Below are 17,397 nucleotides of genomic sequence, written 5' to 3' on the forward strand. Positions count from 1 at the left end.
ATTCCTTTTTTCTTTTCTTTTTTGCTGATGTTGTAGGCTAGGGCACAGAGTGCAGATGCTGATGTTTCTAGTAGACATCCTCTCTTTACAATCTTCCTATTTGGATCCCACCCAGGACCTGGTGTTATGCTGATAATTGGCCTGTCCTGTAAATTAGAGTTTCTCACTCGGCTGAACTGCTACCTCCACAGTAACTGTCAGGGAGGTGGGTGGAGAGCTGGGGGCAAGAAGGGAGGAGGGCACAGGCTGTTAAGTTATCACCCTCAGGAGAGTGAGCAAAACCTCAATTAGCTTTCCGTGAGCATGGCAAGAAAGTTATTTCACTGACGAGACGGTGCAAATGATATTTTGAGTGGGTGTGAATGGGTGCATCCAGTCTAGATATACAGACATGGACTTATGCATACTTTTTCATGATCAAATCCTTAAACATGAGAAATGGAGTGACTACCCTTTACACACCGAGATTATAAGTGCCATGTACACTGAAGCAAAACTGTATGGGCGAAACATCTGTTTTGTAAATTGTATTGGTGTATGAACACAAAAGGGGAATGTTTGGAAATGACAGCCTCAGTCACCATTCACTTTCATTGTATAGAAAAAATAATCAATTACAGTGAATGGTGACTGCTGCTGTTATTCTGCTTAATTCTCCTTTTGTGTTCCATGGAAGAAAATGAGTGATACAGGTTTGAAACAACATGAGTGAGTAAATGATAACGGAATTTACATTAATGGGTTAACTATTCCTTTAAGTTGTGTACGAATTTTAAAATTGGTATCAATATAAACACATCATATGTTTGGTAGAGTGAAAGAAAGAAATGTCTTTGAAACATAAATTGACCAGAAAGGTTTGTGTTGTGCTTTTTATATTTAGCTGGTCAGAGCATTGGCACTTTTCTGGGGAAAGGACGGGGAAATAGAGAGAAAGAGACAGAGATAGGGTGAGGAAGAGAGAGAGAGAGAGAGAGAGGAGAAGGGCACAGTGTGTCTCGCTGTCCCTCCTTATAATGAAAGGGTGCCGTGGTGCAGTGGCTGCTTCTAATTACTACCAAACAGTTGCAACCACAGGGAGCGTATGCCCCCACCAGGCCCCAGTACAAGCCCACAAGTGTGAAGAGAGAGGGAGAGGGAAAAGGGAGAGGCCATAGTCACCCCAGTTCACCCCAGACACCCCTTTCTCTGTGTTGCTGCAATTGACTGGCTTGCACCAGCTCTGGCTGCCTCGTCAGCTTCTCTGGACCAAAATTGAAGGGTGGTGTGTGCGAGCCGTGTCTGTAAATATGGCTGGAAATATGTCCTGGTCCCTTTTTATGGCTCTTAGTGTGTGTCTATCCAGGAATGCGGGGACATTCATATGGTCCCATACAATCATATGGTCTTTCAAGCCCATTGTGTTTGCCATGGTCTTAAAAATCATTAAGGGATTCAAGTTCTATAGCATCTAGCATTTATGACTCAAAAAATAAGTTTGAATGTAACTTTACAGAGAAAAAAATAGAAAGAGCATATTGCATATAGTTCACATCTTGTGGCTACTTTTGAAACAGTATTTTAACGTTTATAGATTGGCCCCATTCAATTCCATTGTAAGTGCCTCACTGCAACTCATATTTTCTTTTTTAAGAAAAGTATGGACAAGGCTAAAAACATTTTGTGGTAATCAACATTATGCTACAAATGCTGTTAATAGAGATTAACTTGCATGGAACATTTCATATTCTTTACATCTTCTCAAACATTACTGACATACTTTATTGCAATCAGAAACACTACATAGTTCTGGAAATCAAATCTGGAAATTCATAACAGTAGTTGGGCATCTAAGGAGCATGCAAATGACCCTGTAAATGTATGGCTGCTTGTCAAAACCTAGTAAAGCTGCCTACATAGACAGCTTTTTTGGGCATCATAGGAATGCTAGGGTTCAAATGTTCCAGACATGCCCATATTGCTGAAAACTGCTAGCTAAATAAGTTTTAAGACACAGCCTTTTAAAGAAATAGTTCACAAACAAATTAAAATTCAGTCTTCATTTACTCACCCTCATGTTGTTCCAAATCAAACATCCTTTCTTCTGTGGAACATGAAGAGATATTGACAGAATGACAGCCTTGGTCACTATTCACTTTCATTGCATTTTTTTCCATTCAATGAAAGGTATGGTGACTGACATTCTGCCTAACATCCTCTTTTGTGTTCAACAGAATAAAGAAAGTCTAACTAGTTTTAGAACAACATGAGGGTGAGAAATGACACAATTTTCATTTTTGTGTAAACTTGAGCTACTGACCTGCCGGTTCCTCTCATCCATGATCCGTGTGATCTGTATCTTCTTCCGTCCCATCTTTGTGTCCTACTTGGCCTCTCTGACACCCAGAGAATATCAGAAAAACACAGAAGTTTGTCTCCTTTCACTCCCCTAGCACATTGTACTCTACTCTTCCTTCTCAATTCTTTCTATCTCGCCGTCTTTCTTTGTGTCTTTCTCCTGAGAAGTCAACACCACGATCTATGGAGAAAGAGAGGAAGAGCGAGAGAAAGAGAGAAGAGAAAGAAAAAGGATGCAAGAGACAGACAGAAAGACAAAATTAGAAAAATGATGTACAAATTTGAAAACTCAAAAGAGAATATCTGATGCAGATGAAAGTGTTGGAATGCGTTGTGTTCCACTGCCTGGAACATTCAGAAAGGATATAAGACTGAGAACCATGATGATTTCTTGCCACATGCTTCTCTTCAACAGCTGGAGATCAACATGCTCGCACTTGTGACATTCATTATCAGATTCAAAAACTAAAGCATCTAATTTTGGGGGAATTTTTGATTTTTTTTTTTTAATAAAAACATGAAAAATGAAAGAAATGCAGGGTTGAATGCATCAGAACACAGTATATGTCCTAACTGCAAGGCCATGACTATATGCACCAACACACTGGAGTTTATGCTGCATCAGAGTCCACTGATTACAGTTGGGATGGTGCGTTGCAAAGACATGAGTGTGAAGTCTGTTATGTGACCTTAAGTTTTACTGCAACACACTCTGTGCTTTCGAAAATCCGATGTGTTAGATTTCAAACCCCAACTCTTTCTAAACCCTCAAAATGCATCTACTGTATGAATTCCTAATCGTCAATTGCTCCAAGTATTCTCACAATAATTTTGACTCTTTGGCTTTTTATCACTGCAGGAAAAATCTGATTTGTTCTCAAGTGACTGTTCAAACTGCAGGTTATATGTGGACAGATCAGATTTTTTTTCTGTTTAGACAGCAGTCGCTTTTGCTACAGCATCCACGTTAGTTGTCATAGTAACGATGCAAACTTGCGTGTGTTCACCATGCGAGAGAATTTTCATGAGGACAGTCTCAAATATTACATTCATCACAGACGACTGATTAAAAAATGAGAGAGGTGGCATATGCAATCTTTATTGCTGCTAGGGTTTACAACGGCCCCGTTTTAGCCAATCTGTCCCAAATCTTATCCCATACGGGACAATGTTGTTCTGTATTTTAGCAGGTAGCACACATCATTCAGTACCTTATCGTGCTGTGGTGGCTCGCAGCCGGTGTGTTACCGCACCTTAGCACTTCTATTTGGGTGAGTATAGCCAATTTCTGATTTTTTTAGAGGTTTGAACTGCTTTGGCAACCCAGTAGCATACAGTATACATGGCACATGGGTGCGTTCCATTGAGTAGTGTTCATCCCAATGCCCCATTCCCCTTATAGACTTTACCTTCCAGTGTCAGAGGGCTGAAAGGTGTAAAAAAAAAAAAAAAGTCATTCTGAACTCCCTTTTTAAGTAATTTTTATTGAAAATGTTCTTGAAACGATTCTACAGCGTGGTTATCATTATTGGTTTCCTTTCGAAGTGCCCTGTGAAGGCATAATTTAAGTTTGGAAGGCAGTACATTTGTTCTTAACAAAACAACCCATTGCGCACAAAGAATGCCATTAAAATATAATAAATAAATAAATATAACACATAAAAATTCGATCTGACCATTCAGATTGAGGCGCATTAAGAAAAATCTGATTTTTATCGGATTCCAAACCACCTACAAAAGTGGTTTGGATCAGACTTGTAAAAATGTATTTGTGTTTTTGTCCTATTCAGACTACAAAAATCAGATATTCAGAAATATTATATTTTATGTCTGTGTGAACAAAGCCTTTAAAAAACATCACAATAATATCCCTATATTTAAGTGGCTGTTTAATGATGATTGATGACTATGTGATAGACAGTCAACAAAATGAAAGTAACTAGACTAATAAGTAAAGATGCTTGTAGGTTACTGCTGACTTCAGTCTTAAAGCAATCTTTAGCAGATAAGTCAATATGACATCAAAAAGCAGGTTATTAAGTCATCTGTCTGGTTTCACAATGCAAACAGTGCATAATGTCTCTTCAGTCATCTCATCCTGTTTCATTACTCGGTTTCCCTCCTTCCCACATATATCTCGGTCTGCATCTCTCTCTGACACAACCTAAGACACAAGCACACGTAACAGATACACACATACCATGCCTCTACTCTGTTTCAGGAGACAGAAAGCAGGCCTCATTCTCCCTCTCGTAACCCCATCTGCTGCCAGCTCTTGCTCCTAAGATGATTAAGTGTGCACCCAGACTTGAGCTGACATTAGTTTAAATCCTATGGGCCAGATGAGGCAATTCAAGCGTGAGGGATAGAGTGGAAGCCAAGCCAGTATGGTTCAGAGCACAGTTTGCCCCCAGGCAGCCTACAAGTCACCCCCTCTGTCTCTTCTGTCCCTTTCTCCCCTTACTAACCTGCACACAAAGAGCCGGCTCCCTCTCAGAGGAAGCATTCATCATCTAGCATCGACACAGACGAACACGTAAATAGAAAATGCCTATGTAACCACATCTCACATCTAAGATACGCTGAGGGAGGGTAGAAACTCTCTCCTCCAGAGAGTCGGAAAGAGTGCGACACATTTTGTAGCCATACGATGCCAGCAAAAAAATTTGGAACTTGATGACCAGGAGGCTGTGAGTGACCCGCAGGAAATAAATACTATAATTACTGGCTGAAGAGAAATGAGTATTTAGGTGTCTGCAGGTCTCTATTAGGAGTGAGTTCACACCGTCTGTCCGCAGTAGGAAACTCTGACAACATGCAGGATAAATGAGACCTCTTCCTATACTGCATCACGGCAGGCCTGTAAGAGTGACACTGTTCTTTCTCAGCCACCATGTCCCACAGCAGGAAGGAAAAACACTCTGCTCTTCCTTCACTGTTCACACTCACGTCATGTGTGCATTGTCTATTTCGAATGCGTGGCATATTCAAACCCTCAACTCGGAAAACTATTTTGAAAGCCATATCTGCCTTTGAAATAAAACAATGAGAATTATGAGTTTTGTGGGGTGATTTGCATTGGAGTAAAACTACTGTGTGTGGAGAATTTCAAATATCTGGATCAACAGGGCGATTATTTATTTATAGTACGCTGTAGTTTCCAACCCCTGCAAATGCACTCTAAAATCAGATTGAATGCTGAATTTGGCTCAAACCCACACAAATAACAAATTCTATTCACTGCAGATGAACAATTTCAAACCAAGAGATTAAAACCATCCAGTTTCTTCTTTGTTTTCTTTTAATCACTCTAACTGTAATGAAAACATTGGGATTAACCATCCGGAGCTTACAAGATCTTTGATTGAAAATTTACATGGTTGAAGTTGAGGGTTTTGTCTGTGTTTGTGTGCACATAACAATCCTGTTCTGCTTATCCAATTTTTGTCTGTGTTTGTGTGCACATAACAATCCTGTTCTGCTTATCCAAACATAGCACGACATAATTACAAGTATCCAGGCTTGTTGCTCTAAATCGTATTTGTGAGCTGTCATAGCCATTTTGGAGACTGCAGGTCCATAAGCGTAATGCACTGTGTCATGACATTTCTGTCAAGTTAACAGACATAGACAAGCTGTGATCCTGCAACATAGACAGGCTGGATGAAGCTCTGAATGACTTGTCACGCAATCCGTAACAGGACTCTATTACAGTGCCAATGTTTTGTTTAGTCTCTTTGTGTTTTCCTGAGATGTTCTTGCACCTGGGTGGAGTAGAAGTGTCTTGTAGGTTAATATTCGGACCGAACATGAAAAGCCATCAGACAGACTCCACACCTCCACATTTTGGACAGTTTCAGACACAATTTGTACAGAACCTCTCATGGTATGTGCAGCTCCCCCATAGTCAAGGTCACACTGAGTAAGAAAAGTTTATAATATATTTAGAGTAGAGATGTAACGGTATGAAAATTTCATATCACGATTATCGTGACCAAAACTTTCACGGTTATCAGTATTATCACGTTATTGTTAAAATGATACACACTGAAATCATTTAAACAGGTTTTATATTTGAAAATAAACAAACAACAAATAAAATGTGTAAACAAGGGAATAGCAAATGCAGTATAAAAATAATTATTATTATTGGTGTGGCTACATTATTGTGGCAGGGCAGAGGGCAGGGTCGTGATTCTACACACCCGGTCCCTTATCAGGCTAACCTCCGAGAGTGATAAAGGCCGACTGCAGAGGATGGTGCGGGAGAGAGAGATTGTTTACGGACATGTCCGTCGTGTGTGTGTTTGTCTTTGGTTTAAGTTAATCATTAAAATATTATTTATCTCGTCAAGCCGGTTCTCGCCGCCTCCTTTCCACTGAAATGCGTTACACTGGTGCCGAAATCCGGGAAGGAGAAGGGACATGCCATAGTAGAGTTCTCGCCACTACCATCCACCCCAACGGAGCTGCCGCAGCTATCTGCCGGGGGACGAGGAGCCCGGCCGCCTGGAAGCGGAATTATTGTTGCGTTACTGTGGCAGTAGTCTCAGCTTCAGACAGCATGCCCACGGACTGCTCACAGTCTGCACTCACTGTCTGAGGCACATAGCACACAAAACTGGAAAATTCTTTCTAAATCAACTCAAATCTGATTGGCTGGTTCGATGGAACTTCTGTGAGAAGACGCTCACAAGCCGTTTTATCAGTACGCCTGCAAGTCGAGCATGGATACAATGAGCACTTTTGAGGACATAATAATCACAAAAGTTGTGAAGTTTTGCCAGGTTAGTGACATCAAATCTTTTAAGTTTTGTTTAAGGCACATAGCAGAAAGTAAAGTGAATATAAAATGAGCAAAGCTGCATTTTCTGCTTTGTTGAATTAGTTATGTCTAAAAAAATCTAGAATGAGGTTTTCTGAACTTTCTGATATTTTCCCATGTGTTTTTATGTGCAATCACTCACGAATCCATTACAAAAATTATTTATTTCCTCATGTCTGTGTTTTATTATGGAATGATACATCTCCAATAACCCCGCACCTAAACACCCAGTAATGATAAAACCGACTGTGATTGGTTGCTAAAAATGTCAGTTAGAATTTTCCTCTCTAAATGGACTGTTCTTGGCTAATTGAAGCTGCTATTTTGCCACGTGAGACTACTGGGCTCCCTGCAGACAAGAAAAACCTGTTTACTTGAATCATTCTGAAAGATAATATGAACATGAAAACATATTATTCCAAATAAAGTGGCATGTAACTGTGATCAACTTTACCTTGGAGAAAAAGAGCAGATATAGCTGAAGGCAGAAGTTTAAATACTCTTAGGTTCAAGTCATTAAAATGCTAGCTTTAAAAAAAAAATAATAATAATAATAATAATATTGTGACTTGTTATATGTGAATATATCACAATTTCAGTGGGTCAGAAGTTTAAATACACTAAGTTAACTGTGCCTTTAAGCAGCTTGGAAAATTCCAGAAAATGGTGCCAAGCCTTTAGACAATTAGCTTCTGATAAGAGGTGTACTTAGTTGGAGGTGTACCTGTGGATGTCAAAAGAAATCAAAATAAATCAGCCAAGACCTCAGAAAAAATTGTGGACCTTCACAAGTCTAGTTCATCCTTGGGAGCATTTCGGCCGCCGAACATTTTCAGCCGAAAATGGCACTTTCGGTTTTTGGCTGTTCAGTGCAGCATCTCATGTTCTTTATGAGCTTTCTGACAGAAGAGACTGTCAGAAAGTTTAGCAACTTTTGTTCTTGAAGAGAAACCTGTCACTTGTAGTTAAATAGAAAGCGGTCCAATATGATGTATATAGCAATTACATTACACTTGTTCTTCACTTGAGGATACATCTGTCGTTTACAGTTGAGGTTGGATTTAGTTCAATTACTGCTGTTTTGCACAATCATTTTCACTTAAAGTGTACATACGTTTACATAAACAGAATAGAGCACTGATCTATAAATATAATTATATATAATAGTTATATATAGATCAGTGGAATAGAGGCCCTCTGCCATTCTGTGTTCTGTCTTTTGTTTTAATTAAAATTAATGTTGCATATTTAAACTTTTTGAAAGATGCTAGCCAAGTTCATTACTTGACTGTTGTTTTGCATATAATCATTTTCTAAAACTTTACATTATTTGGATAATTGTTAATAAAATCTTTAAAATTAGATTTTTACAGAACTGAATGAAGAATAATATTTAATATAGTTTTCATATTTTTTTGTCCAATTTTGGTTTGTTACTTTCAATAAAAGTGTGATTTATTTTATTGGTTTGTAGGTTTTCAATTCAGATTCATTAAATTCATGAAATTCATGAAAAAGTATAAAATTAATACAATTATACACAAAAAAAATAGGTAAAAAAAAAACAATTACATTTCAGTTTTCGGCCAAGTGCATCCTGGATTTTTGGTTTCCGTTTTGGCCCAGAATTTTAATTTCGGTGCATCCCTAATAATTTGTGGGCAGAACTGAAAAAGCATGTGTGAGCAAGGAAGCCTACAAACCTTACTCAGTTACACCAGTTCTTATTGTGAGAAGGTTGTAGAAGGCTACCCAAAACGTTTGACCCAAGTTAAACAATTTAAAGGCAATGCTACCAAATACTAACAAAGTGTATGTAAACTTCTGACTACTACAATTATTCTGACATTTCACATTCACATTAAAATAAAGTAGTGATCCTAAAGGACCTAAAACAGGGAATATTTTCTACAATTAAATGTCAGGAATTGTGAAAAACTGAGTTTAAATGGGTTTGGCTAAGGTGTATGTAAACTTCTGTCTTCAAATGAAAATACTAAAGTCGAACATAATTTCAAAAGCTGAAATCAAAGTGAAACCACAAGAGAATGCAAGAATGTGTAAGCTCCCTTCTCTAATATAGAAAAGTAGGGTGGATGCAGTGGGAATTGTTGGCTGTGGGTGGGATCCTTTTGGATCAGTCCAGCGCTCCAGGACAAGGGCAGCAGAGCCAGCAGTCTGAGACCACTGACGTTTCCATTATCTCTCCTGAATATTACACTTTCTTTCACTGCACATTATTAACCCAGACAATGAGCAAAAGAAAAATGTAAAACTAAGTGAACAGTAGAGTGTAATTTACATATAGTGGTTGAATAAATTATGAAATAATTCCTTTGCAATAATGAATTCCACATGTGGTCCTTGATGCAGTGTGCTTGGTCAACAGTATCTTTGAAATAAACCAGTCCAGGATTTTTGAAAGGTGCTTACCAAACATTTGTAGTCACTATGATCGATAAACTGGGAATATGTCTCTATACGAGAGACTGCTGGTGCCTGACATGAAAATCAATAGGAGTACATGACCCACAGAATGTGCATACAAAGCTGATCTCTAGTGAGACATGTCCATGTGCTCACTGTGCTGACCCTGACCCCACTGTACACAGGTCGTTCACTTGTTCACGAACAACCCAGGTACACATATATGTGCAAACACATTCATGTACACACCCACACACTCCAACATAGATCAGAGAAAACAACTTCTAGGAACATTTTCTTGTGTAATATAATGCAGGTTTGGTTTCCATATAAGATATGAAACATGCAATTATCTAATACAGCTAAAGATGTGAAAATTTGGGGCCCCACCTGACATACTAGCACTCCCTTGTCTTATAAACAAGTTGACTCCCATGTCGTTCGCACTACTCGGGAGGATTGTGTATCATAACTGAGATGATCCAATGATGAGAGGTTCTATAAAAATGTAAATGATTGCAGTGTGTTTATGTGTGCATGTGTGAGTGGGTGTGAAAGTGTGTGAGAAAAACAGGCCTTGTGTTAGTGAGTACCCCCACCCACTCTCTGTGTGTCTCTCTCTCCCTTTGTAACGTTCCAATGTGAGAGTGGGAGTGCTGGTGCTGGGGTAATGTCTTTTCACACTCAATAAAACATGCCCTACTACCACTGTAATTACAACACACATATACACACTACATTCCCTCATCTTCACACTAAACCTTTACTACCTCACTTTTACACAAACCCATCATTTTGGAGAGTGCTCCTCTAATCCCTTAACTATATAAACTGGGGTTTCCTTAACTGTATTGAAAACATAGGCCCTATTAACAATATGAGCTGAACATGGAAAACTTCATGTACTGTGTATTTACAATGCTTAACAATATTCATTACTTTCCAAAGGAATGCATGGAAGATGTATTCTCATAAACTGAAAGGATATTATTCTTACATAAGCTGGACAGAAGAGGGGCATTTCTATCTTTAGTTTTTTTTTGTTGAAGAAATTACACAGTAATGTGATTAAAAACTGCGGAGACAGTGAATCAGATCATCACAGTCACCTGAGAAGAGAAAACGGGTAATTTAATAGTGATTACACACCTGATAACATTAGTTTAAGTGAACAGAACAGCTGAAATATATTGTCTACAACACATTCACTATGGTGCTGTGAACTTTTGTTTTTAGTTTTTATTATTATCTCCTCTTATATGACCTAAATTATAGAGCAAATGTAGATCTCCTTGCTGATGTTCATTTGGAAATTAGGGCTGACACATAGTTTAATCATAGGAAGCTGTTCTCAATATTTATTTAAAGATTAAAAACAAAGATTTTTGAGGCAGGTGGTCAATTCTGCTAAATTACAGTACTTATGTCATGATGTCACTATATTGGCATGTACACAGCCACCCTTGAGAGCCGAAGAACAAAACAACAGCTCTTAACTATCCCATTTTTCCCTCATGATGTTATGTGCTTGCATTTTTATTCTCCCTCCGTCTTGTCTAATGACTAAAAGGCAAATAACTCAAAAACGTATACCATCTACAGTCTACAATAATGCAGACTGAATACCTTTCAAAGATTTAATTCACAAACCTTAAAATACTTTCTGTGACAAAAGCAGGCGGTGATCCAGGCAGTGTTAACTGAAAGCTGTCAGTTGCTGGAGAGAGAAAATTTAAAGTCAAAGCACTTCATGTGTGCTTTATGTAAATAGCTGCTAATAATGTCATATATAGGGCTGAACAACTAATCAAAATAAAAAATAAAAATCCCAAAATAAATAAGTATGATTATTAAACCGTAATAGCTGCAATTTAAAATGAAAAAATATCCTGCACGTGTTGCTCGCTGTGCTTATTGTATGTGTGCAGATCTGTTCTCTATAGTGTATTACACATACTTTGAGCATGTATGAGGCTCATGACAGTATTTCAAGACAGTTCTGTGCTTAAAAACACACAAATTCCTTCTTGTGCTCATACTTAACAGACATGCTTAAGTTGGCACTTGGCCACTAATAGTTACTATCCAAATCTAAAATAACCACATAGCACCGGGATTTTGTGGATAGAAGAATGACTGAGAGCATTTCACTGAATTAGAAGGGCACTGTCAATACAGCTACAAACAGAAACTTAAAAGTATTTTCTTCAGTTTTCAGAAAAAGGCATAAGGGTTTAACAGGACTGCATAGCAAGGCTTTATGCAAGTTATTGTGTAAATATTATTATTAGCTATTATTAAATTTATTAGGTATTTTAGTGACAAAATTAGATTGTTGATATGCACATACTGTACAGTCCGTAATGACTTCATTAGCATGTGCACTGTTGTTATTGTTCCATCGTTCTTTTGTTATAACAATTTCTATAATGGATATGGGAAGACAAAACAGAAAGCAGAGAAGATGCTATATACTATCTAAAACACAAAAATCATTTTAATTTCCAGATTTAAAAAAAAAAAGTTTATATTATGTTAATTTTATGTTAAATAAAAGTTAATTTCATTTTTATAAATTTGATGTACATGTCATTTACTATGTGTGATACCATCTAAACAGTATATACGCATTATTTCTGCCTAACGGCGATCCTGCTCTTTAGATATTGTTATCGGCCATTAAAAAAATCATGTTGGTCAATCACTACTTCAAATATTTTGTAAGTGTAAAGTGAAACCAAGTGAAAGCACTTGAAAAAGGAGAGAGAGAGTCATTATTTTTTAGACTTCAGGCAGTGTCCAGCATCTCGGGCACCACCATGACAGTGTTGTTTCCTGTGCACAGTTGCCTTAAAAGCTTGACGTCCCAGAACAAGCCATGGGCAGAGAGCACTCCCTACATCCTGCTCCTCAACTTCCTGTTTTTCAGACCCCTTCAGATGACCAATAGCAGCCAGGCAGAGACATGAGAGAAAAAGCTAGACTGGGTGGGAAAGAGGAAGAGAGAGAAAGAGAGAATAAAGGGGAAAAAAGGAGCCACTGGCACAAGCAACTGCTCTGATCCTTCCTCTTGTTATCTTCCTGTCTGCTGGAGACTAAACAACTACACAAGACCATCTCCTGTGTATTATAGCAGCATGTTTATTATATTTACAACCAGGGCCGTTTCGCGGACGACTTCAGCGCACTCTTTCAAGCTCTTGCTCACTTTCTATTCTTTAATTTATTTATTTATTTATTATTTTATTTATTTTTTTTTAAACAAGCAGCACCAAGCTTCCCTTTTTTTGGCCTCCACTGATAAGGAGCTCAAACCTTCCAGGCTTACATAACTATGAATCACCACTCGATAATACACCAAAGAAGGATGAAGCCATAAAACAGACAGATCTGCAGTATATATAAACTGTAGAACTTTGAAATACATAATACTGAGTTTATCACAAATGAATTACAAAGACAAAGGGACTGTTTTTCCTCCATGTAGTGTGGTGCTACAGTTGAGGGCTGGTGAGAGGACTAAAGTTCATTTGTGTGAAGCATTGACAACACAGGGGAAGATGGGAGAGCTGGTGCTTTTGTTCTTGGGCTCTCAAGGGTGGCTATGTACCTGCAGATGTAGCAGCATTGCCTGGATGGGGAGGAGGGGTGCTGGTGTCCGCCACTACCCTGACGGCCTTTGTGAGCATGTGCTTATCTTTGTCTCCAGCAGCTCAGGGTAAAGAGTCCAGCCCCGGCAGCTCCACTGCTGTTAATGTCTCCTGATGCTAATCTGACAACGCCACTTTCTCAATTCCTCTTTTCCAGTTCACACTTTTATTCTGCAGTCTGTCTTCCTTTCTTAGTCTTTCTTCCTTTCTCTCATTTTCTCATTCTTTTACTTGTCAAGTCTCTCCATTTCCACTCTCCACTCTTCATTCCCTCACCTCTGTTTCCAAGGCAACTAATGAGATATAATTAATAAGATCTAGCAAAGGGGTGCGCATGTATAAATGAGTGAAAATGAGGCTCAGAGAGGGAGCGCAAATGGAAAAGCACAAAAGTCTGCCTGCGTTCACTCATAACAAACTTTTCACACCATGTCAATTCACTTTTTAAATTATGGCTTAAGGTGATGTTCCACATGAGGGCAAATGATTTCGAAACACATTCCTCACAAGTAGGGATGTTCAGGATATAAGTTCTGTTTCCGGAAAATGATACATATGTACATGTCAACAAAAAAAAAGCCCCAGAGGGTAGACTGAAATATGAGGAATCTTACACAGACATGAACTAGAGAACTTTTACATTCATATTTTAGCATTTAATTATGCAAAATATAATAAAAGAACAGAATGCAAGAAAAAGTGCTGGCTGTGGATGATTCTTCTGGAGAAAAACTGAATGATTCTACATCAAATCTTGTACAGCCTGGGAGAAATATTTTTTATTTTGCGGCAATTGGATCAATCTGAAAGATATCACCATTTGTCAGCTCACAAAAAAGCTCCAAAATCACATTTGCATGCTGAAGAATGTTTTGAGTTCTGCATTATATCTATGTCAGTGACTGATGTTCTTAAACATGTGACTAATTCAGAACTCATTCAGAAAACTGATGTTATGTATGGATAAGGAAACCTACCACTTACAAAAAAAAAAAAAATGACCAAGTGTAATTTGTCAAAACGAAGAGTGACAGTGTCACTGGTTAGGTGAATATTTCCTCAGAGGGGATATATACTAAACTATATTTGTAAAATATGATCTAAAGACAAGTGCTTATGGTAAATAAATCTGTGATGTGGGCATATTCTGTCTGTTCTTAGCAGACGCATATGTAGCTTTACTGGAAGTGCTGTTCTAAGAAACTAGAAGCACAGTGACATAATGACAATCGAAGGATTGTGCAACAAAAAAGACATAATTCTGAGCATATTTATATCAATACACTCAAGTAAGCCAATTAGTTTGAACTCTGCCGATGTTCACGGAGTCTAAATTAGCTTTGTATCATATAAGTCTAATTATTACCACAGTATAAGACTCTGCATCTCTGAGAAATGTAGTAGAGATGTAGAGCTACCAGAAGCTAGGATTTAGGTATGTGATATGGATCTTCATATATTGTTGGTTTGATGGCTGACTATAAAACTGCTGAGCAGGCAGGCACTGGGTGGTCAATCTTTGCTAATGACCGCATGCTCCATCCAGCAACTCTACTCTGTGCTACATTCCCTGGCCAGATCAATGCCAGCCGAGAAGATCTTCCATACTGCTTGTGCCTGGTGTCATTGCAGCTGAGGTGAGGGAAAGCCAATTCTCACCTCCAAAATGCCATCACCACATCAAAACTCTCCCAGTATCAACCTCTTAAGGGATTGAACAGTAGTAATAATAGCAGGGCATGGTCACAGGAGAGCAAGGGTTCAAAAACAAAAATCACTTACAAAACACCTCAAAATGAACCGATAGATAGATAGATAGATAGATAGATAGATAGATAGATAGATAGATAGACAGACAGACAGACAGACAGACAGACAGACGGACGGACAGAAAGACATACGGACAGAAAGACGGACGGACGGACATGCAGATATGGGTCAGGAGCTACAATTAATGTTCACATCAACCATCAGAATGGGGACATATGTGATCTCAGTGAATTCGACTGTGTCATGATTGTTGGTGCCAGACGGACTGGTTTGAGTATTTCTGTAACTACTGATCTCCTGGGATTTTCATGCACAACAGTCTCAAAAATTACAGAATGGTGCCAAAAACAATAACATTCTACAGACAGAAATGGCTTGTTGATAAGAGGGGGTCAATGTAGAATGGCCAGACTGGTTTTAGCTGACAGAAAGACTACAGTATCTCAGATAACCACTGTTTACAATTGAAGAGAGCCGACTAGCATCTCAGAATGCACAAATCTTGAGGCGGATCGGCTACAAAAGCAGAAGATAATGTTTGGCACTTTTTTAGGACCATAGTGTTCCTAATAAAGTGTTAAGTGAGTGTATATACAGCATATTTCACCTGAAATCAAAACTCTTGTTGAAAACGAATTACTTCCAGGCCACTTTGTTACAGCAGTGAACACCCTTTAAAGACACCATAAAAAAAAAAACATTTGTGATGCCATTTCACTGGGACAGTTGCCAATACACTAATTCAGATATAGTTAGAATGTCCACTGAAGACTTCAATTTCTAAAATAATAAAATGCATGTTACATGAAGAGTGAGAGAATGACAAGTGCACACTAGACAATCAGCTACAATCAATCAGGGATTTTAGCAAGGTCGAGAGCTGGGAGAGGGGGCAAACTACTCAAGGTGACTTTGAACAGAAAAGATGCCTTGGGGCTGTGCTGCAAAAGCCATGGTGGAAACTACAATATGTTCCTGTTTTCCTTACTGTTTCCTCCTTGATCATCCAATCAAGTTTTTTGGTGGCAAAAATGACAAGAACTCTACAAAAGTAGAAGAAAAGATAAAAAAGAATAAGTGAGACCAGCCTCACTTAAAAATACCCTTTGATTGCATGTTAGGTGTGACATGACTTTTTGAAGTTCACTCTTCAGCACATGGTAAATGTCATGACAGATGTATAGTAATCACCGGTTGTGCATTGTCTGTGTGTGTGTGTGAATATGACAGCCAGGCAATAAGAAAAGGACAAAAGTGGAAAAAAAAAAAACTTGTAATGAAACAAGAGAAGTATCACTATTCTTTTCACCACCGCCCACCCCCACTACCCTCTGGTCGTGTGCGGTAGCAGTGTTGTAACATAATTACTGCTGGGACACTCGTATTCCCAGTGATCCATTTGCATCAGTCAGGTTTCCAAGCCGAGCCGATGAATGGATTCTCAGTTTCTCAAGGATAAAGCGATGACCCTCTCCAAACAGTTAGATCCATTTCATGTGGGGAGACCACTGTGCTGGGTGGGTGAACGTTTGCCCATGTTAATTGTCCCTAATCCGGGATTTTGGTGTCTCTAATAAAAGTGATGGAACTCCATGAAATCAGTTTAATCAAAATACCTTTGAACGGGTATTTGCCGAACAACTGAATAATTGAAAGCTATTGTCATTGAAAAAGTTCAAGGTTTAACTATAATGGTCAACCTTCTAAAATCTAGTGATATTACAGTTGTTTTATGTAACCATTTACATAATCTTTCTTAACAACAACATGAAATGGCATTTGCAAGACATTTAACCTTTGTAAAATGGCAGGACTTGATTTTATCCACTGGGATTTGATGGGATAGCAAGAGGGGAAATATGTTGGCTATGGTATCATTGGTTAATACTATTTTTCTCCTCCCATATGGCCTTAGTTACATCAGCAGAAAATAAAAGTTATTTCAGAGGTGGAGAAGAAATTGATTTATTTTTAAATGAGTAAAGTGCACTGATTATTGGTGTACAATATGATCAGGGACATTTATTAGGATAGAAAATAATGTTAACCAATAGACAAATAGCTTTTTAGGCATTGTTTTAACTACTTTTGTAATGTCGGCTTTCTTTAACGCAGTAATTTAATGCACTAATTAAATGTAAAGATTATGGCAAGAATAGCAAATAATGATTCATTTGATGAAGAATTGTTACTATTAAGACATGCTGATATGCTCTCAAGAGTTAACTTGACCTTTAGCCACCATGTCCCGGTCAAACAGCCTCTTCAAAAGGGAGTGCTACCGGTGTTTGTGGGGGACGCTATTCCTCCACAATTTTTGTGGAACACCTACTTTTCACAATCCAATCAGTTCTTGATGGATGAAATCAAGTGACGCTATATATTGTT

The 17,397-nt window shown here is 38.3% G+C and overlaps 1 protein-coding gene across 9 annotated transcripts in view; it reads right to left on the reverse strand.

Moving 5' to 3' along the window:
• LOC127661401 (myocyte-specific enhancer factor 2A-like) overlaps nt 1-17,397 on the reverse strand; it is a 145,710-nt gene that overhangs the window by 96,183 nt on the left and 32,130 nt on the right. For all 9 annotated transcript variants that reach the window (XM_052152071.1, XM_052152072.1, XM_052152070.1 and 6 more), the window contains one exon: nt 2,300-2,518. In XM_052152071.1, the coding sequence (XP_052008031.1) occupies nt 2,300-2,353 (54 nt within the window). In that variant the 5' untranslated portion in view covers nt 2,354-2,518. The remainder of the gene's footprint in view (nt 1-2,299; nt 2,519-17,397) is intronic.

The sequence above is a fragment of the Xyrauchen texanus genome, chromosome 21, assembly GCF_025860055.1.
Source record: "Xyrauchen texanus isolate HMW12.3.18 chromosome 21, RBS_HiC_50CHRs, whole genome shotgun sequence".
Taxonomy (NCBI): Eukaryota; Metazoa; Chordata; class Actinopteri; order Cypriniformes; family Catostomidae; genus Xyrauchen; species Xyrauchen texanus.